The 20,339-nt window shown below is 51.7% G+C and overlaps 1 protein-coding gene across 2 annotated transcripts in view; it reads right to left on the bottom strand.

Moving 5' to 3' along the window:
* Nucleotides 1–14,754: 14,754 nt before the first annotated feature.
* Nucleotides 14,755–20,339, bottom strand: part of GLUL (glutamate-ammonia ligase) — a 7,021-nt gene continuing 1,436 nt past the window's right edge. Inside the window, exons 1-7 of one of the 2 annotated variants that reach the window (XM_010580621.1) lie at nucleotides 20,321–20,333; nucleotides 18,948–19,138; nucleotides 17,570–17,731; nucleotides 17,149–17,295; nucleotides 16,546–16,673; nucleotides 16,163–16,362; nucleotides 14,755–15,182 (exon numbers count right to left, since the gene is read on the bottom strand). In XM_010580621.1, coding sequence (XP_010578923.1) covers nucleotides 14,864–15,182; nucleotides 16,163–16,362; nucleotides 16,546–16,673; nucleotides 17,149–17,295; nucleotides 17,570–17,731; nucleotides 18,948–19,113 — 1,122 coding nt within the window. In that variant the 5' untranslated portion in view covers nucleotides 19,114–19,138; nucleotides 20,321–20,333 and the 3' untranslated portion in view covers nucleotides 14,755–14,863. Of the gene's footprint in view, nucleotides 15,183–16,162; nucleotides 16,363–16,545; nucleotides 16,674–17,148; nucleotides 17,296–17,569; nucleotides 17,732–18,947; nucleotides 19,139–20,320; nucleotides 20,334–20,339 lie in introns of those variants that run through there. The other variant, XM_010580620.1, reaches the window with a different exon arrangement.

Genomic DNA, 20,339 nt, shown 5'->3' with positions numbered 1-20,339 from the left:
ACAGAAAGCTTTTGAGCACAGCAAGCCTCCAGAAAACACAAAGGTAGCTTTGTCTGGAGTATATCGACCTTCTTTTTTCTTAAATACTAATTCTGACCCGAAGATAAATATAACACGTGCAGAAACATGTGATCCTCTCTAGGAAGGCAACTGTAAACACACACTGCTATGCACAAGCTAGGCAGAAGAGTAGAAATGCAGCCAGCTTCGCATTGAAAAACTTTTCCTCGTGAGAGAGAACCTGGCACCAGTGTAAGGAGAACTAAGGGGATTCAGTGCATTGCTTAAGCATATGTTTTGCTAAACTTGTGGTTCATCAAGGAAGAAGGATGGAAGGAAGACGCTGCCTGCTGCACAAGAGAACCGTAACACAGATGTAATCAAACTTAGCTGCTCTGCTGAAGCTTTGAGTGATCCTGAAGATCTGGGGAATACAGGTTAGCTCTATTTAAATCAACTCAGTTGCTCCTACAGTCCCCATCTTTTCCCTAGAGAGTGCTTTTGCTTTTAACCACTTCTATTGCTTCCTTTCCCTGATCACTTACTGCCATGACAGATTCAGCACTGTCAGAAATGCTCACATCTTCAGATTAAACTGCAATTCTGCTCCAAAGAGCGGCTGTGGAAGTGTTGTGGGTGATTTAATCTCAGTGACCTGCATCAGCTCTGCAGTGCTACCAAGGAATAAAACGGGACGGTGCCACCAAAGCAAGAGGTTGCTGCTCAGAAAACCCACAGGAACACATCCAAGGTTCATCAGGTCTTTTCCCCATAGAGACTGCATGATGTTTCACCAGGATGGGCTGCGCTTGGAGATGAACTTGATGGCTGAACCACACTAATAAATCCAAAAGGAGAATTAGCAAGCTATAGGCATAACGAGAACATTTTGCAGTTTTTATTCCCCAAAGTCATGTCTTTGATTTGCAGGAATCCCTGATATTTTTGCAAAGGTTTGTTTGACTTTGGTAAAAGGAAAGTATTGCTGGACTCAAGCTCCTTTGGGCCAAACTCTCTTCTGTAGCTGCAAAGTGCCACCCCCTCTCACTTCTACATAGTTACACAAATATATGCAACTCCTCTCTGGGTTCTTACCACCCTGTTAATTTCTAGGCAGGTCTTCATGAGAACAGCCCTTCCTGGATGCCATCTGATTTCACAAGCACCAAGAACCTTTTAAAATAACTCATAGAAACCAAGCAAAACACACTTGAAATGAGCAAAGGCAATCATCTGAAAAAAAAACCAAAACCACAACCGCATGCCTCGAGCTCATCCTGCGGACAAGGGGAAGGGGAGGTAGAAAGCCAACGCCGGCCGTGTCCCATGGACGAGGATGCTGGTTGGGAGGGCAGCCCGCCGCCTCCAATCATGCCACCGGCAGCTCGTGTTGCTACGGCCCTCAGGTCTGAACCTTTGGAAATTAGGTAAAAGGTCTGAACACGAAGCTTTTTTTCCTCCTCCCCCTCCGCAGTGGTGCCCCTTGCCTAGCACAATCCCTCTTCCTGCTGAGCTCTAGGAGGAAAGCAGCTGGGATGAAGAATTAACTCTCGCAGTCCCAGGGGCTTTCCAGAACAGGAACAGCAGTGTGTGACACGAATGGCATCACGGGGAAGGGGGGGATGTACGAGCAGATCTTGCTTCCCACCTGCCCTGTGGCTATGAACCGGAGAAAAAACACGGGTGTGAGGATGGATGCATCCTCTCCTACCCCCAAAAAGAGGATGGATTTTAAACGGGTTTCATGCTGGTGGAACAAGCTGCTTGGAGATCCCAGGGGATAGGATTTTTCCATCCCCTGGGTAGAATTTGGCATTTCTAAGGGTGCATCCTAGACCTGGAGGGACTCATCTCCCCCCCTTCCAGAGCAAAGGATGCAGTCCTGACACCTGTACATGTGGGTCCCCAAGCTTTCCCTTCAGCCCGGCGAGGGGATAGCCCTGCACGGCGGAGGGTGGTTTGGCACAGACGGGACCAAGGGCATCTCTGGCCGAGGTCAGAACGCCAGTGATTAGAACTGGCAACGCGCCCGCCTGCCGCGGACCCACGCATTGACGCTCATCCCGTTCCCGGCGGCAGCCTGCCTGCGCCCACTCGCTCTGTGCTATCCAGGCATCCCTGCACCCCTCTGCCCGCTGAGGCCACCCCGGGGCATTGCACAGATGGACCTCAAGAAGCCACCCACCCCGCTATAAGCATCTCTGCCACATCAAGACAGGCCGGGAGGGAAGGTGTCAGCCCTGTCAGCAGTCTCAGGAGTTACCCCATCCGAGCCCCATTACGCTGCTGCCAGGAGGGAGGCTGCACCTCCACGTGAGAGAGCGACTACCACCGAATTTCAGCTCTGGGAAGCTCTTGGCTGCTCAGCCAGCCTCCCCCAAACCTCTCGTCTCAGTAGTGAGCCAGGCACCTCGCTGGCATGGGGCCAGGCAGCTCCGCGGGGCAAGGGGAACAGTGACAAAGGCATCTTTGTTTCTCCTGCCTGCTTGCTGCTTCACCCCAGCCCTGGTGTGACACCTACGAGGTGGAGTCATTTTTCCACAGCAAACTTCCAGCAGCGTTTCTTGGATGCTGTGTCACCACAGCAGGATTGGGTTCCCCCCCACCCCCAGCCCTTTCCCCAGATATCACCCCAGGAACAGAGCTGGGAGCAACTGAGGCTGGATTTGCCTACTTGACCAGGTGTTTGCATTAACCCTTCCTGGAGCAGACTCCCTTCCCCATCTCCGCCTGCCTCCCCGAGAGCCAGGCTCACCTCCCACCCGGTACGCCCCTTCCCCAGCACCGTGGGGTGGGAAGCTATGAAAAGCACCATACGTGTTTTATCGTCTCTCTTTCAGCCTTGTTTACATAGGAAAGTTAAGATAGATGAATTACAGGTGTCAAGTCCTTAAAGTTTGTAGTGAAAGGAATTATCTTCTAACAAGACAGCTAGGAAAACCCCAAAGAGATGCTGGCCCAAATCCATCTTAGGTCTGAGATGGAGAAAGAAGTCTTCAAACCAACGACGGGTCAGGAGCAGAGCTAGCTCACGTACCTAGTTTGAAGCTGGCCACATCTCTGCTTACACATTTCTTGTTTTCTTTGCCTTGTGCCAGGGGGTCAACTGTTTTTCTTCCAGCAATCCAGTGCGTCTAACAGAAGTATTACCTCTCCTGACAAACGCTGTGCTGCCCATCACCTGAAACCAGTCCAGCAGCCGCGACAACGCTACTACTGCTTGGAAAGCACAGTCCATCTTCCTGCAGATGATGTCACTGAGAAATAAATCTCCGTTTGGCACAATGGCTAGATTTAGCTACAGCAAAATACGACCACTTTTAGAATATCGTCATGTTCTTTGTTCATGCTTTCAACTCCCTGCTTAGAAAAAGCCCACCTAGAAAAAAAAAATGCCCTTAGATATTCAACATTTGCAGCTCCTATGAAACATCAGCTGGGGTCATTGAAAAGAAAAGTAGACACCCATAAGTGGAGGACTTTGCTGCCTGAGTCTCACTTGGCTGCTCTCAGCACTGTCAGGTTGTTTGGAAACTGAGCTGGGCTAGGATGGAAGCTCATGCTTCTCCCACCAGAATGAGCTCCCAAGGTAGCCCGGCTTCTGGCCATCCCCATCTCTGTCCCATGCCCAGGAGAACAGCAGGAGCCAAGCTGGGACCCAGCAGGTTCGTGCACCATGTGGCTCTTCAGATCCCAGGCTGCATCGGCACTCTGGCAGGTAGCAATAACCATCATTTTCCTTGCAAACTGCCTTTGATCTCAATATATTTGGGATGCTAAAAACCATACATCCTATGCCTCACTTTTGCTTTCAAATACAGAGCTGCTTTGCAGAGCAGTGTTCTGCTACACCACCTGCAAAATAGCAACAGACTCAAAAAAAACCAGAACAACAAAAAAAAAACCCCAAAACCAAAAGGGCATGGCCTTGCTAGGGCACAGTTTACCCTGCGGAGGCTGATTTCTGGAACTGCAACTGGAAGCAGGGGTATGGGCTCAGCCCACCTCACACACAGCTGGGTGCGAGGAGGTGAGGGTTGCTGCTGACTTGGAGATGTCTGGTTAGGAGGAGCCGAAGGAAGGATTGAATGCTGTGTGCTGCCGTGGGTTCAAACTACAGCGTACAGCCAGTTGCTCACAAGCACTAGCTTGAGAGACTTCTTCCAAACAGTTCGCTTCCCCAGCCTCCCCACCATGTTAATCATTTCATTGCTTTCGCTGACGACAGACTGCAGAAGCGAGCTCGCCCTTTGCTTGGCCTCGTTACTCAGCGGTTCCTGGTCCTCCTCCTCTGGGAACTTCCCTGTGCCCAGCCACCAATGAAGGGACCCACAGCCTGCGTGAGCATCCCGCAAACCACGGGGACCAAGGCAGGCAAGAGGCTGAACTGGGATACTGCCCAGAAGGCTGGTTAGATTGGTCTGGTGGCCCTGCCCTAGCAAAGGCAGAAAGAGGAGCCAGGGCTCACTGTGACCAACACCAGGGACTCAGCTGCTCAGGGCAGTAATCCAGGCAGCAAGGAGGAACGCACTTTGCCCAAATCCCTCTCCACTTCGATAGGAGCCGCAGCCTTGACACAGGCTAGGCTGCAATTCGGGAAGTACCATCCTGTCTGAAGTGCCACGCGGTGACAGCCAAGCACAGCATCCTTTAGCCCCTGACTCCAACAGCCACACTACGTGGTGGTAGGCAATTAAATAGCATCTCATTTCCCCCTAGGGCAAGCAAAACAATATTCCTCCCTGTCTCTACAAGAGGAAAGAGATGGGAAGGATGCAGGGTGGAGTAAAAATTAATGAGGTGTCTTCCCCTCCTTTAATTCTCTCTTGCCACATAGGGTTTAATAGTTGGAAAGCAATCTGAGATCAGCAGATGTCAACACCACTGGAAAAGCGCACCCATGCAAATGCGTCATGAGCCCAGCACACCCAACCAAACCTAGAGACGGAGCAGAAATGTGCAAGACAATAAACCCTGTGCAGCTCCTCATAAAGAGAAATCAAGTCAGGCAGAAAAAGCCATCCATAGGCATGATTTATTCAGTGCCTTCCTCTCACCCCCGCTGCTCCCATCACTGCTGTTTCCACTTGCCGCTGTGCTGGGGGCACATCCACGTCGCTCTGGATGAGCCACCTCGGTCCCTGCAGACACAGCAAGCTGGAACCAGCCAGCACACATACTGGGAACAGCACAGCCAGGACAGAGGCATTCATTTATTCAACAAGAGGCAGAGGGAGGTACAAAACAGAGCAAAGTCTCTGATAGTAGCAGGATGATGGACACAGTGCCTCTGACAGCAAAGGTCCCCTCAGTTCCTCGGGACTAAGAACCAAATCTTGGGGGTGGGGGAGGGGGGATAATCAGGGTTTTCTTACAGAGAAAGGTTGCATGTTTGCTCATGACCAGAATATAACAGGGCCCAAAGCAAAAAAAAAAAAACCCAAACCCAAAACAAAACCTCTCATCTGAGCTCCTCCCAGCCTTCACCAGTCCCCCACATCCTTCTTATCCCACTCCCACGCTGAGCTACCCATTAGTGGACAGGCAAAGCAGAGGGACAGGAGGGTTGAGCTGAGCATCGAGGAGACACTATTTTAATTAATCCAGCACACAGAGCAGCTTTGCTGCCCCATACCTTCTGTGCAAAGGACAGGGGACTGGCCGAGAGCATGGGGCAGTGCTGGTATGGGGGGCCAGCATGTCCCAGGAGTCGAGCAGCACAGGGGCAGGTGCCTGCGGGCAGCAATGCCAGAGGAACGACTCCTGCCCGTGCCAGGGAGACGGGCCAGCAGTGCCCACAGGCACATCTGCTCCTGTTTTTCCTGCCACCGATGTTCAAAACAAGCTGTTCCCAAGCCCAGAAGAAGGGCTGGCACCTGCCCCGTAGTACCTGGCAGGGGGAGGCACAGCGTATCCTGCGGGGCAAGCACACAGTGCTGCGGACGCTTCCCAGAAGGGCTGCGTGTTTTGGCAGCGCTGGTGCTCTGGTCTTGCAGCATGCACAGGCAGAGTGTAGCAATACACACATACACAGCTCCAGATGCCCCGGACACAGAAGAGCGTCATAATTTTTTTTTTTCACGCTTCAGAAGAGGACTATCCAACAGCACATGCTCAGAGACCTCCCCACACAACTGAAATCCTGTCCAGCGGCAGCCGCTGCCTGACTGCACAGCTGAGCTCCTCACCCTCCTGCTCCAACAGACACCACTAACAGCATGCATGACTACTCCACCTCTACAAAGAGCACTTCTCCTCCCCCCAAAATCCCCCAGAGCCTCAGTCTGGGAGCCCAGTTCAAAGTTGGTATAAAGCAGCTCAGCACTGAGGTCAGCCAGAATGACACCAATTTCCACCAGCCATAGATCTGGCCCAACTTTGCTAAGAACACTTGATCTCCCACAGTGCTGCCAGCTGGTTGAAATACAGCTGCTGCTTCAATAGTGCATGCCAAAAAAAGGCCTGACATTATTCACAACAAAAAGACATGTATTGCAGTGTTTGCTTTAAATTTCATGTGAGCAGTTTCCACGGGCTTGGGTAGGAGGGGGAGATGGGCAGGGTGAGCCACTGGGTGTCAGAGAGCCCTTTGGGCTAGGCTGCCACTAGCTCCCACCCAAGATGTCCCATAACACCAGGGTCACACACTGTTTGCACAAGCGCCTTGGGACTGGTCCGGCTCAGCTACAGCCTGTTAGAAACCCATTCACCCTGGTCTTGCAGGTGCTCTACAGAACCCACATGGCATCATTGCCTTCCCTCCGCCCCAACCTTTGCATAGGGATTTTTTTTTGTTTGTTTTACTGAGACCAGATGTTCCAGCAGAAGCTCCCATCTTACAGGCTTCATGGCCTTCTCCAGCACAAGCTCCCCAGCAAGCCCAGGCCACCTCTTTGCAAGACACAACATGGAGAAGGGCTGTCTTTCGTTTCAAGAGGAACCATGTAGACTTGTGCCTACTCATGCGCAGGCTCAAATTGCACAGCCAACTCCTTCCCGGGTGCTTTGGAGCCACCGTGGGTGCATCACAGGAGTCACTCAAAGCTCTTCTGCTCCCGCCATGCCAAAGCCCGGCTCCCTGTACACAGGGTTGTTGCAGTACCATCATTCAGGCTGTATTCAACCCCTACTGCTCTCTGTTGCCTGTATGAGCCAGGCAGACACCTTCTGTAGGGTCCTGGATACTGCCCTTTACCCCGCGATGTTTCTAAGCTGTGCTCTACCCTGCACCAAGAGGTGTGAGTAGGGTTTGCCATGCATGAGCTCTACAACTCGCACTTTAAGAGCAAGATAGCGTTGTTGCCAACTCTCTTTTCCCTCCCCATGAAAACACAGACCCAATGACCCAGATGAAACACCTCACTCCAACGAGGACATTGCCACGGCACAGACTGCTGGCATGCTAGGGTGCTCTCTGGTCCCAAACCACCATCCATGGAGTGTCCCTGGCTCCTGGTACACGAGGCACACCCCCAGCTCTGTACACAGCCCCAAAATGGTGCAGAGGACAGCCCTGCCAGAGACCATCTCCTTCCCCAGCCAGCTTCATGACCAGCTTTATTCATAGTAGAGTACAGATCAAAAACTTCCATGCCAAAGCAATCTCTTCTCTTAATGAAATGCTTCCTCATAGGTCTACAGCCCACAGTGACAGTGTCGCCCACTGATCACTGGCACGGTTATTTGCCAAAGGGAAGGCATCCATGTTACAGTGAAAGCATTTTAAAGAGCTGATGGAGATCTTGCCAGGAGAGCCAGCCACAAGGAGAGGTGGAAAAAATGGAACCAGTTAATCACCCTGCATGTGTTATCTGGGCAGAAAATAGTCTGAAAATATCTTGTATTTCAGAGCAAGCACATAGTTTTCAGTGATTCAGCCAGCTGAAGCTCTGGCCTCCAAGTTTCAGAGACAGGCTAAGCCCATCTCTAAGCCCAGCTGTTCCCGGGTAGCTTCCTAAATGGAAACAGCATCCGGACAACATAGCCCTGGGCACAGCTATTCCCACCTCAAACTTGGTGGCTTGCTCAGGATCCCCTAAACATGGAGAGGCATTGAGCAGATTGCTTTTCGTGGTTGAAGCAAATGTTGATCCTCACATTTTACCAAATACCTGCTGGCCAGCATACTTTCCAGAATCCTACAGGTTCAGCTCAGTAGGGGAGGAGGATCCTATTCACTTGCTTTCCCAGTATTTTAGGCATTTTGGCCAAGCTCTGGCTCAGGACAGAAGCAGCTGGGCAATTCAGCCAGCTGCTCAGCACCTCCATGAGCCATACAGACAGGCTTGAGCAACCCAGCTTTGTGATGAGAAAAAGCAGCCCAAACCCGGATCTGATCAATAATTCTTATTTTAACAGCATGTTTCACACTGGGGAAAGCTGCCAGCAAAAACTGTGGAGTCTAGTGCCTCATCCACCCACAGGACATGAAAACACACAGCAAGGCACTGCTGCTGTCAGCTTCTTCTAAAACCTGAGTGGAAGAAGAGGACCATTCCTTCTGAACCGGTACGGCCCATGCCCAACCAAATGGAGTCCTGAAGATCATAAATCCTGAGCTCAGGGGCTTAAGGCAGCAGGCTCAGGCTGCTGGGGAGCCAAAAACCACCCTGCCAAGCACCCATTGCTGTCCTGCACCCTACACCCAGCCAGGCTGGTGCCACAGGACCCCTGGGTCCAGGGTCTCCAGGGCTCCCCCAGATCCCTGGTGGGACAAGGGCCACATCCAGCAGACATGGCACCCTGGGAGGGCAGTCAGTGGTGGGACAGATGGAGAAGCTGTTGGCACTGACGTGGTCTTCCCCAGGCTCTGCAGCCTGCCTGCTTTCCACGCCAGCCTGGCAACCCACCTTTGCCACTGTTTTTTTGGGCTGGAACTGTAGAAGTCTCCACTTCTGTTTTTCTCCCCCCGACCCCCCCCCCCCCAGCCTTTCTGAGCAAGTGCAATCTAAGCCACAGAGCACAGAGAGTTCAACCAACAAGGGGAGGAGAGGAAGGTCCCGAGCTGTGGTGTGCATGCCTGGGCCAACCCTCCCAGCAGCCAAGGAAAGGGCTTGCGAAGAGGAGTCATGGGCACAACCTGTTGACAAAGGAAAGCAGGGCTCCCACCGAAACGAGCTGGCTCCACCTGGGGCAAGGGATTAGAAACCTCAACAGAGCCCTCTGATTCCTCCCAGCAAACCAACTGTGGCTGGAGGCAGGGATTAAACCCGGTGGCAGAGGAATGCGGCTCCTTCCCGCTATGGAGTCCAAATTGGCACTGCATCCCCACTCAAGACGTGGCTTACATAATACAGCTTATGAAAGCAAAATAGCCCGGCCGTGCCAGCCTGTGGGCAGGCCAGGATGGGGGGGGGGGGAAGGGGAAAAAAAAGAAATTTTTTGGCTGAGATAAAGCCTAGCAGCCCCCCCTGCACACACAGCAGTCTTGCACCATCTCACCAGGGAAGGGAGGAAAGGAGCAGTGAGGGAGAAAGCTTAGGAGAGGCAAAGGGGCCTGTCCTCCTACAAGACTGAAGAGCTGCAGCCCTGGTGCTTGTTCTGGAGTCACAGAATACAGATTTTCCCCCTAATTTCCCCCTCTGACCCTGGGTTTCTCCCCACCCAGGCAGGTTCCCATTGAGGTCAACCCATGCACGTTCTGCATGCAAGGCCACTGCAGGTTTCGGGGCCTAGCCTGTAAGAAGCACCCAGCCCCAGATCTCATTCCTTCCAAACACAGGCCAGACACCTCCAGGAGCAGCTGGGAGAGGCTCTGATCCACATCATCTCCCACTGGGGATGGAGACCGTGGAGATGCTTCCGTGCGGTCATCAGGGTTGGGTCTGCCCAGAGCCCTTCTCTGCATGTTCTCATCAAAGGTCATTGCACAGGAGAGGGGGACAGTCCCAAAACATCCAGCACTGGCTCAGAGCAGAGTCACAAGGAACAAACTGAGATCACCATTTCCTCATGATCCAGGCAATTAACAAGTGACACCTTTAGGCATCCAGTTGGGTCATTACTCAGTGACTGACATCTCCCATAATCTACATGGCCTCAGGAAAAGCTGTTTGTCTCTCCATACTGCAGATCCTACAGATGGACTGGCCCCTTTATCAGCAAGCAAAGAGAGTCAGGACTCAATTTAAAAGCTGCAAGAGCCAGCATGGTGAAACCAGGCACTGCACATAGGTGGTTAGTCCTAGCTGAAGAGCCAGGAGAACCACTTGTGGGTGGAGGACCCACTCACGAGCCACCCCGGGTCTGACCCTGCATCCAGCTAGCTGGAGAAGCCAGGCAGACCTAAGGAGACCTTCCTTTTCAAGAGCTCCCACTTGTTTCCTAAGCGGCTGTCCTCGATTTAATCAGTAACTGAAGAAGTAGGATGAAATCCTGGCTCAGCTGAAGCCAAATTACTGACACCCCTGATGGCAGGATTCCCTTCCCAGCTCCACCACCTTTCTCATCTGGGTCACACAAGAAACTACTAACCAGCCACATTTAACCTGTTCCCAGTGGGCTGGGCCCCAGCACCTTTCCAGAGCATGCCCTGGCCTCCTTCAAGAGGCCAAAAGACCTCCAGCCCCTCTTCTATGGCTCTGCACCAGCTCACAACGCAGCCGATGAACAGCAAGCATAGATCTTAGCCGGGACTTCTCTGAACACCACGTTGGAGGAGCTGCTGGACCTCCAGGAGGCATTTCAAGAGAGCAAAGCAAGGCTGCTCCGATAACGTGAGGTTCAAGCACAAACAGAGGCTCTTGCAGAGCTCTGCAAATCACCCCCTCAGCAGTCTGTGCCTGGCTCCCTTCCTAGGACCATCCCTCCCCATCCTCCACCAGCAGAAAGATGGAGGACAGTCACGTGAGCCAATATCAACATCCCAGAAAAAGGGAAAAAACACAGACTCGGAGGAATAAAAACAATTTTGCCTAGCAACACAAAGTGCTTCTCTCCCCGCCCCCCCCCAGGTAACAGCATCCAAAAGACAGCTCAGCAAAACCTCACCCACCTAAGCCTGGCTGATTTCTCCTCCAGAAGCTGTGTTCAGGAAGGCAGATGTGGTCACAGCCAGAGGCTGCACAAGGATATGAAGGCTCATATACCAAAAAGGGTAGTCTAGGAAGATCAAATAGGACTGAAAAACACACACAAAAAATAAGCGGTATGTGGATACTGGAGCAGCACCAGGGCACTGTGAAAGTGTGAAAGGGCAGAAGAAACCCCAGCAGACACATCTGATTCATCAGGCTTTTCAGGAAGAGAAAAGCCCTCATGTCCTCATGGTAATTGGGCTGGCACAGCCCAGTGTTAAAAGATGCTGCAAGTGTGATCTTGGTTAGCTCATCTGCTGGAGGCTATATTTGAAGGGAGCTGTGGCTAATCTTATTTTGATTGCCTTAAAATTCAGTTATGGGGAAAAGCCTGGTGTGTGAGCAGATATATTAATCATTTTGGAGCAGCCTTGTCTCCTAAGCTGGTGTTTGATTAAAAGGGAGTACAATCAACAGGCACTTCAAAAAGCTGGTGCTATTTTTGACTGCTTCATTTGGAGCAGTTCCCGATGCTCCAATGTGCCTAGCTGACCCTTTGGGACTGATACTTGCATTTTCTTGTATTCAATGAACATTTCTGTATCATTGTTCACATTTTAAGAATGTGTGAGCAAGCAAAGGGAGTTGCTTCCTCCTGAGAGGCTAATATTAAGAGTCAAAATGTTTCATATAAACACACAAGCAGTAAATTCAGCTTCTGAAGGTTTCAGGCTCAATTTGCAAGAGCTCCACAGCCTTAAGAGGAGGCCTCTCTGCCCTATATACCTGGGAAATGGTGTTCAGGTATCTGCAAAGCAGACTCAGCAAGGAGGCTTTAGGCAAAAAATCAGAAAACAATGTCTAGAGGAAAGAAGATTTTTTTTTTTTCCTTCTAATTCATTATAATCTTTTTTTACATATATTTTTAATAATCATCTTAAAAGCCATTTTGCAGCACAATGTTGTTTTGACCTTGTTCTCAGCTGGGTAATTGTGAAGTGAGCGGATAAATGCTTTCTCAGCTGAGAACAAGAGGAACCATTAAGCATCAAGCTCCTGTCCTAAATTTATGTTCAAGGCAGCTAGAGAAGCAAAGGACTGATGCCTGCTCCTGTTACCACCCTGACGGCCAGCCTGGAGATGGCATCTTCTGCGGGGACATGCAAATGGTATTCCACGTCTCTGTGTCGATGAGGAGCAGGGAGATGCTGTTTAGCTCCAGGACAAAACCTGGCTGCCCATCAGCTACTGCCTTGGCTGCTGGTGCTGCTTGGTGGCCAAAACTAAGCCATGGCCCCTTCTACCAATTTCTTCATTCCCCAGGAGAAAAGGGGCTCTGGAGGAACAGGGCTCCAGCTTCAAGGATGCACAGCGTTCCAAGGTACAGGAATCTCAAAAAGAGCATTACCATGTCGTGTCCTTCCTTCTGTGCAAATGCCCTTACAGAAGTTTCCTTAATTTAGGCGTAATCCATTTTTTCCTCTGTAACATTTTCTTGGAAGGCAGAATGAACAGTAGCTGTCCCCCGCCCCCACACCCATATCAGCAGAAAACCCCAATGTTTCTGGGCTCATGAGTTACTCCAGAGCAGCGTGGCTTTCTTCTGGCTGCAGTACCCCTGCTCCAGCCCAGACAGCGGTCAAAGTCCTCGTGGTCACATCACGATTGGAGGAAAGGACACGGTGTCCCCTTTGCTTCTGCTCCAGTGACACTCCACCCCGCACAGGCACAGAGAGGGTAATTTTGGGACTGTGGAGATGAAGGTGCTGCCTTGAATGTTCCCCAGAAGGGAGATGCAAAAGACTGCTTGGTCCACAAAAAAGTGATGGCAGGAACAGCCTCATCAGCCCAACAGTATGCTTGTGTGCGATTAATCCAGATTTAAAGATGGGAATGGTTAAAGCATCCACCCCTGAACAAAGTACCTCTCGGGGAGCTGGGAAATAGCATCACAAGCTAAATAAAGGACTGTGAGAGCAACATGACACATTTCTACTATCTTGCTTACTTTTCTAAATGCCTGTTTTTATACCAAAGGCGGATGAGCAGCATTTTCTCCATAGGGAGACTGGGAAAGGGTCCTCTTCCACAAAGCCCCTTTTTTCATGAAGTTTCCTGGAATTTTATTTTCTGTGGGATTTCTACATCATGTAGAACTTGTGTGGAGGAGACTGGGGAGACGCACAAACACCTGTACTTACCCCATAACCCTCCCCTATAGACACTCACAAGCCCAGTCCCTTTCCCACTCCAGTCACAGCTGGACCATCACTCCCTGGAGAATCAATAGCCACCTAGAAAACCCCATTTTTTTGGAGAGCACACATGGATTGCAAGACACCTGCCCCCCCCCCCCAAAAAACCCCACAAATGAAGAGCCAAAGCCTACCCACTTCAAATGGTGAAGGCAATGTGCATACAAAAGAAGCTGCCAGGATGAATCACAGAAAGGAGGCAGAAGTTGGAATTAAGGTTTTGTTCTTTTTTTCTTTTTTTATTATAAAAAAAAAAATCTATTCGGAAGAAGTCCAAATGCAACAGAATATAACTGGCACCGTCTAAGATACCCAAGTGTAAAATCCTGGAACGTTTGAACCCCCCAGCATGAGCTGGGAGGTGCCAGGGCTGGCTGGGAGGGAAGGGGTGGCCTCCCCCTTCTCCTAGCCACCGTCACAGCTGGATGGCAGGCAGCCCAAGAGCCAGGACACAACAGTGACGTCAACGGTCTCTGTAAAACCATTCAGTTTTAGAAACTAAGAACATTATGAAAAAAAAAAAAATTCTAAAACTTTTTTTTCTTTTATCAAAAGCCCTGCTTTAGTGACATGCTAGCCCTGCTGGAAAGGTAAAACACCCACAGCTCTGTCCAGAACAGTTAAGTTGACCGGTCAACTCCTAGTTCAGGACACCTTCCTCCTGTTGATCTACATGCTTATAAGCGCGTTGTGGCTGCTCGAGTTACAGCAATAAATGCTTCTGCAGGCTTCCCAGGTCTGGGAACTGCCTCCTGCAAACTCACTCCACGCTGAAACAAATCTCACCCAAGTCTCCTCCACCAAACCCTCCAAGCTCACCCTCAGCCCCACCTGGAGGCCCTCCAACAACATCCTCAGGAGCTCTGCCTGCTCTAGCTGGGTGAGTCATTGGAACGTCTTCTCTTTTTAAACAAAAAAAAAACCAAACCACTTTCATATATAATTTTTTTGTTGTTTTTAGATTTAAATAGAAAAATACTACTTCACTCTGTGTTATGAGCCAGAGACCAGTTGACTTCCAGTGACAGAACCAGGAGTTCTCCTCAATGCTCCTATGCTGAGCTCAATGCCAGAAGATTCCCAGAAACCTCAGAGTGGCCAGAGGGTGAAGATCTCCCCATCACACCATACAGGCAGGAGCACACAGGGCTCCATCACAGCTCCTGTCTTCCCTTCTCCACAGAAGGGCACCAACCTTAGAGAACCATCAGTCTCCAGAGAGCTGGCTAACAACCCAAATTTGTCTCTTGGGGAAGTCAGGTATAGTTTTAAGCTTTCCACTCATCTACTGGCTTTCTGTGTGTGCAGTCTGTTCCTGGAAGCCACTGGATCCCATCAGATGTACACAAGAATTAGACAAAAAATAAAACAGTGGTTAAAAGTTCTCTAATACCCTCTCCTCCTCTCGTCTTCTGAAGAGTCAATGACAAAAAGACATCGATAAAACTAAATTTGCCCTCCTCCCCACCTCAAGACAACAAGAGTTACTGAGACACAAAACGTGTTATCTTGTACCCTCGGGATTACATCTAGAAGGAAAGTTTAGGGGTGGGGAAGTGGGGGGGGAAGGCGGTGTCTGTGGGCGCAGTCTGCTTAGTTCTTGTACTCAAAAGGCTCGTCTCCAGTTTCGTTGAGGAGACACGTACGGACGAGGGCCTCTGTCACAGCATAAGGATCACAGTTGGCGGAGGGCCGGCGGTCCTCGAAGTAACCCTTCTTCTCATGGCCCACGTTCCTGGGGATGCGGATGCTGGCGCCGCGGTTGGCCACGCCAGCGGAGAACTCATGGATGTTGGATGTCTCGTGGAAACCCGTCAGGCGCCTGGCATTGTCCAGCCCCCCTTTGGGGTCGTAGGCACGGATGTGGTATTGGTGACGCTTGCTCAGCTTCTCGATGGCCTCTTCAATGTGCCTGCAAAGGGAGCAAGGAAGGGGGGAAGACACAGTGAGTGTCTGATGGATGGTACAAGCTGAGCCACTCTTGACTGTTGCGTCAAAGCGACAACAGATTCGTCGCTGTCCCCAAGCCGCTTCATGACGAAGCCTTACACCCTACAACCCACTTTTCTGATTATCTCAACGCAGGGCTTCTCTCCACTCCTACTGCTGACCGAAGCTGGTTCTCGCAAAAGGATCCCCGTGGCCAAATCCCACAGGGTTCCTCGGGAGTGCTGTGTGCGAGACAACACCAGTTCAACCCATGGCCAAGTCCCACAGGCGCACTGCTCCTGGGGAAGCTGCTCTCAGAAGGGAGATGTCTCAACACAGAAGTTTCTGTTCCGGAAGCTCACACGGTCATGGGTTGGCTCATTATCTCAGGGCATCGCCAAGATTAAGGCAAGAAAACACAGCTGCCAGGAGGAATCCCTTCACAGAGCTCCACTGCAACTCAGTGCTGTAAGGTCCCTGCCTGCACTCAGCACATCAGTCCCATATGGGAACTCAGGTTTTACATTTCCAGGATCTTCATGTTTAAGAAAACGTGGCATTTGCTTCCACAGCCTGGCCCAGACAGAAGCAAACGGTCTTTCTCTTTCATTATAGTTATACAAAAAAAAGGCCAATGCTGAATTTATTTATTTGTTTCCAGCATTGGCAGATCAAGAGCTGGACAGCTTGTTAGGAATAGCTGCATCGTGGCCACGTGTGCTTCTGTCAGCACCGATGGAGCTGTACTGCTGGCTGACTTTCCCACCCAGCACCAAGATGGGAGCATATCGTTATACAAAATAAATAAATTTTAAAAATCCAGAAGAAAAGCTCAAACATAATGCCAAGCACCAGAGTGATGTCTCCCGTGTGGGCAAAAGGTCTGCAAAAAGCTCACTGCTACCAAGTCCAGCCTGCTGCCTAGCAAACGAATGCTACTGCCCCATCTCAAAACAAACTTACTTGAGACCTCCGTCTTCCCTCATGTTCTTGGTACTGAAGTTGGTGTGACAGCCAGCACCGTTCCAGTTCCCAGGGATGGGTTTGGGATCGAAGGACACAATGACACCGAAGTCTTCACACACCCGATGGAGGATGAAGCGTGCAATCCAGAGGTGATCCCCCATCTCAATCCCTTCGCATGGTCCCACCTGGAACTCCCACTACAAGGAGGAGGAGTCACTGGCTCAGTGGTGCAGAGACAGTCGCTGCGAGGCACCTCCCACCCCTTTATGCTCCGGTCATCGATAAAAAAAACTACATGACTCGGAGCAGGCAGCAAAAGCTCACACTGCCTGGGATTTTTCTGTACTATCTTATTCCACAAGGCACCTAAAACAATTTACCTGGGCTGGCATCACTTCTGCATTGGTTCCTCCAATTTTCACACCAGCATAAAGGCATGCTCGGTAGTGAGCCTCCACAATGTCTCTGCCATAGGCTTTGTCTGCTCCTACACCGCAGTAATACGGACCTGCAATGGCACAGGTGAACAGCACGGAGAACATGAGTTTCCAGGAGGAAAAAGGCTCAAACTCAGTGAAGACAGAGCACATACAGGGAAGAACTCTCCAAAGGCTTGGGATGTGCAGAAAAGCCCCCAAATCTGTTTTTAATGGAAACGCTAGCAGAGCAGAGCACTGGTAAAGAGTGAGTCCCTCTGAGAGTCTGGACTTGTGCTCTGTCTTCACTGAGTTTGAGATTGTTAGTCACCTGCAGACTAACAAACCAAGCAGCAAATTTGGATGTGGCCAATCACCATCTCAGCCTTTCTGTAACAATCTTCATCTCATGGGTTAATTTTTGCCAGTATCCTGCTTGCTATTGTCCACCTTCAGCTCTAGAAACAGCTCGAATCTTTCAGCTCGCCTGAAGCACTTAAGCTGTGTCACACGGATTACAGTTCAAATGCTCCTAAGATGGTCCAGCACAGACTCCCGAAAGATTACCTTGGGGTCCAGGGAAGCCATTGGAAGGCCAGCCAAAAGGATGTCCATCTGTCCCCAGAAGGGTGTACTCTTGCTCCATCCCAAACCAGGGGTGCTGGTTGGACACCATATCCATAATCCGTCTGCAGGTGTGTCGGAGATTTGTCTCTAGAACGGAAAAGCAACGCGAGGCTTATTAGTATCTCCACCTCCATTCCCCATTTCCACTTCATTTACAGTTTGAGTCCCAGCAGCGTGGGTGAAGAATCCCAGCACCAGCCCTTCCTCCACCACCACTTTGTTTGCCTTGTACTTTCAGGGCAGGGATTATTTTTGTGTCATGCATGAAGCTAAGGGCACAAACAACATTTGGATAGGTATCCCCTTCCCGGAAAGGAAATCCCCTTCTCCTGCACCAGGAGAAGGAAGAAGGTCCATTCACCTGCAGACTGGCGGTTGTATTTGAAGACCTCACAGAGAACTAGTTTATTGGGATCCTTGCGAAAAGGGTCCCGAAACATGGCAGCAGGTCGCAGGTACATGTCGCTGTTGGAGCCTTCAGCCTGGAAGGTGCTGGAGCCATCGAAATTCCACTCGGGGAGATCTGGAGCAGAGAGAGGAATAAGCCACAGTGACCCAGGGTCCCCGGTCACCAGGAGGATGGGCTCCCTGCCACCCTCCGGTATTACAGAGGTGAAGATGCTTATAAACAACAGGCCTACAATAGGTTTAATCCCAGCTCATCTGATTTTGTTCCAAATGGGGGAAGAAAAAAAATAAAATACTAAAACCCCCAAAACCAAAACGAGCAAAAAACAGGGGAGTGCAACTCCCCAGCCACCCTGGGAAACACAAGGAGCTGGGCTGCTGGCCAAACCCAAGCAAACCGAGCAGCAATGAAGATGTTTCCCATGTCACAACAACCACTGGGACAGGCAGAGCACCCAGTCTCAGCTGGGCAAGCTGAGAGAGAGCAAAGCACACGACATCTTCAAGCTGTAGGAATGAGGGGAGCCATGAAATACCCTTATCCATGTTGGATGGCCTGGAGAAAGTATGGCCAGCTTGGCCCCCTCGCCCACCCCTCCTGGCTGTGCACTGCCCTCCAGGTCAAAGCACAGCGGGAGCAGCAGTGAACTCCACCCGGGGAATGTTATCTTCTCCATATCCTGGGGGGAAAGTGGGAGGATGGGAAGCACAAAGATTTCAAAGGAGCTGTGCCAACCACTCCCTTAGAGGGAAGAGGGGAAAGGAGAGGGGGGGGGGGGGGAAAAAGGAAAAAAAAAAAGGAGAGAGATAATTCTGCTCAGTCACACACAGTATTTTCATTTCATAACTGTCTCCAGCCAGCACCATGGCAACCTGGGGAAAATCCTAATGCTATTATTGTGTAAGCTGGGACTGTTTGTTCTGAGGGACACAAGCTCTTAATTACACCGGATAGCTCCATTCTTTCCCCTCCACTTTCTTCTGCCAAACTACTTCCGGCCAAAACGAGTACTCGAGAGTCAATGGGCTGCCGAGCCCCTGCCAACAGCCCCCAGCCCCTGCCAACAGCCCCCTCCACAGCGGGGGCAGTGCCAGGGATGGGGTCCCGACGCCAGGCATCTCACTGAAATGCCACATCTGGAGAGCTGGGAGCGTTCCCCTGGGGTATCTGGGGAAGGAGGTAACTGGAACGGGGGGAGGAGCAACATCTTCCCCAAACACCATCCTTCTGCCACACAAAGAGACAAATGGCATCCTTTCTCCAGAGCAGCCAAGCCTGGCTGCTTTCTCCACCTGGCGAGGGGCCGCAAATCCTGCACCCGCCCTCTCACCTTCGAGGCTCTTGGGCTCGTGGTCCAGCGTGCGGGTTTTGCAGCGGAGGTGCTCCCCCGTCCCATCGATCCAGATGTACATGGCTTGGACCTTCTCCCCCTGCGGCAGCTTCATGTACATGTGCTTGATAGCTTTGCTCAGGTGGGAGCTCGCTGAGGTGGCCATGGCTGCAGACCGGACGAGGGGGTTCCTGCAGGGAGGATACAAAAAACAACCCCAACCGTGAGTCCTGCCCTCTGCTCCCAGACTTTTCACCCCCCCAGCCAGGGAGGAGCATTGAGACAAGTCAGCCACAGGGCTGGCTGCCGTCTCCAGCGGTCCCATGCTGTTCTGCAAGCAGAAAACACAGCAGCTCAGGCAGACGCAGGCAGCTAGGAAAGCCCTGCTCCAGAAGCGATACCTTCAAAGCATCCCATCAATACCTAAACTCCTGCCCACGTCCTGCCAATAAACTAAGTCTTATCCACCAAGCAACAGCCTTCAAAAGTGCTCCTCGGCCCCGTGTGAACTTTTCACCTCCACACTCACCGCCGTTCTGGAGCAATGCTAATACCCAGGAAAGTTTAGCTGGGGCTTTCTTAACGCACTCAGTTCAGCGAGGAGGGCTCGTCAGCCCTAGCTGCCTTCTCAAATCCGCTGGTCTGAAGTTATACGAGCCTTGTCTAGGGCAGGAGGTAGCGCAAAAGCAAGGGGCACTGCAAGCGACCGCTGAGCAGCCCAGGCAGCGGCCTCTGGGCAGTGACAGGGAGGCTGAAGGGGCTCTGGTCCCAGACGGCGAGAGCTGGCAGCATCCCTGCGAGCCCAGCACCGCCTGGAGCCGGGCTCCCGGGGACAGCCAGCCCACGGGTCACCACCACGACAAGTGGGGACCAGGCGCGTTTGCAGGAGCTCGGAAACGCACTTTATTTAAAAATTGGAAGCGACTTAGAAAGTCACTTCAACACCCTAACCCTCTGCAGGAAGGCTCGGGCTGCCCACCCCGCCTCCCCAGCGCACCCTGCTATGGCGGGGTTCCTCTGGGCTGGCCGGGGGGGGGTCCGCACGGGCCCCACTCCAGGCGTCCCCCACGCGTGCATCTCCCGGCAGGGAGGGAAGCACCCTTACCCTAGCAAGCAGCTAAGGAGCCTCGCACCGAAAAAAAAACAACCAAACCTGCGAAGAGCATCTGTTTTCGCGAGAAAACCCGACCTGCCTCTCCGCTCCCCACCCCCCCAAAACAACAACAACAAAAAAAGCGAAGCAGGAATTTTCCCCTGGAAGGTCTGGAGCCACCGGGGACCGGCACAAGACGGAGCTGTGTGTCCCCCCCCCCCGGGGAAGGCGCGGGCGGCAGCCGGCCGCGGGCACCCCCCGACCCCCGCGGGGCCGTTACCTGGGCTCGGCGCGGGGCT

Source organism: Haliaeetus leucocephalus, unplaced genomic scaffold (assembly GCF_000737465.1).
Source record: "Haliaeetus leucocephalus isolate CR32 unplaced genomic scaffold, Haliaeetus_leucocephalus-4.0 Scaffold730, whole genome shotgun sequence".
Taxonomy (NCBI): Eukaryota; Metazoa; Chordata; class Aves; order Accipitriformes; family Accipitridae; genus Haliaeetus; species Haliaeetus leucocephalus.
This window is presented reverse-complemented; position numbering and strand designations above follow the sequence as displayed.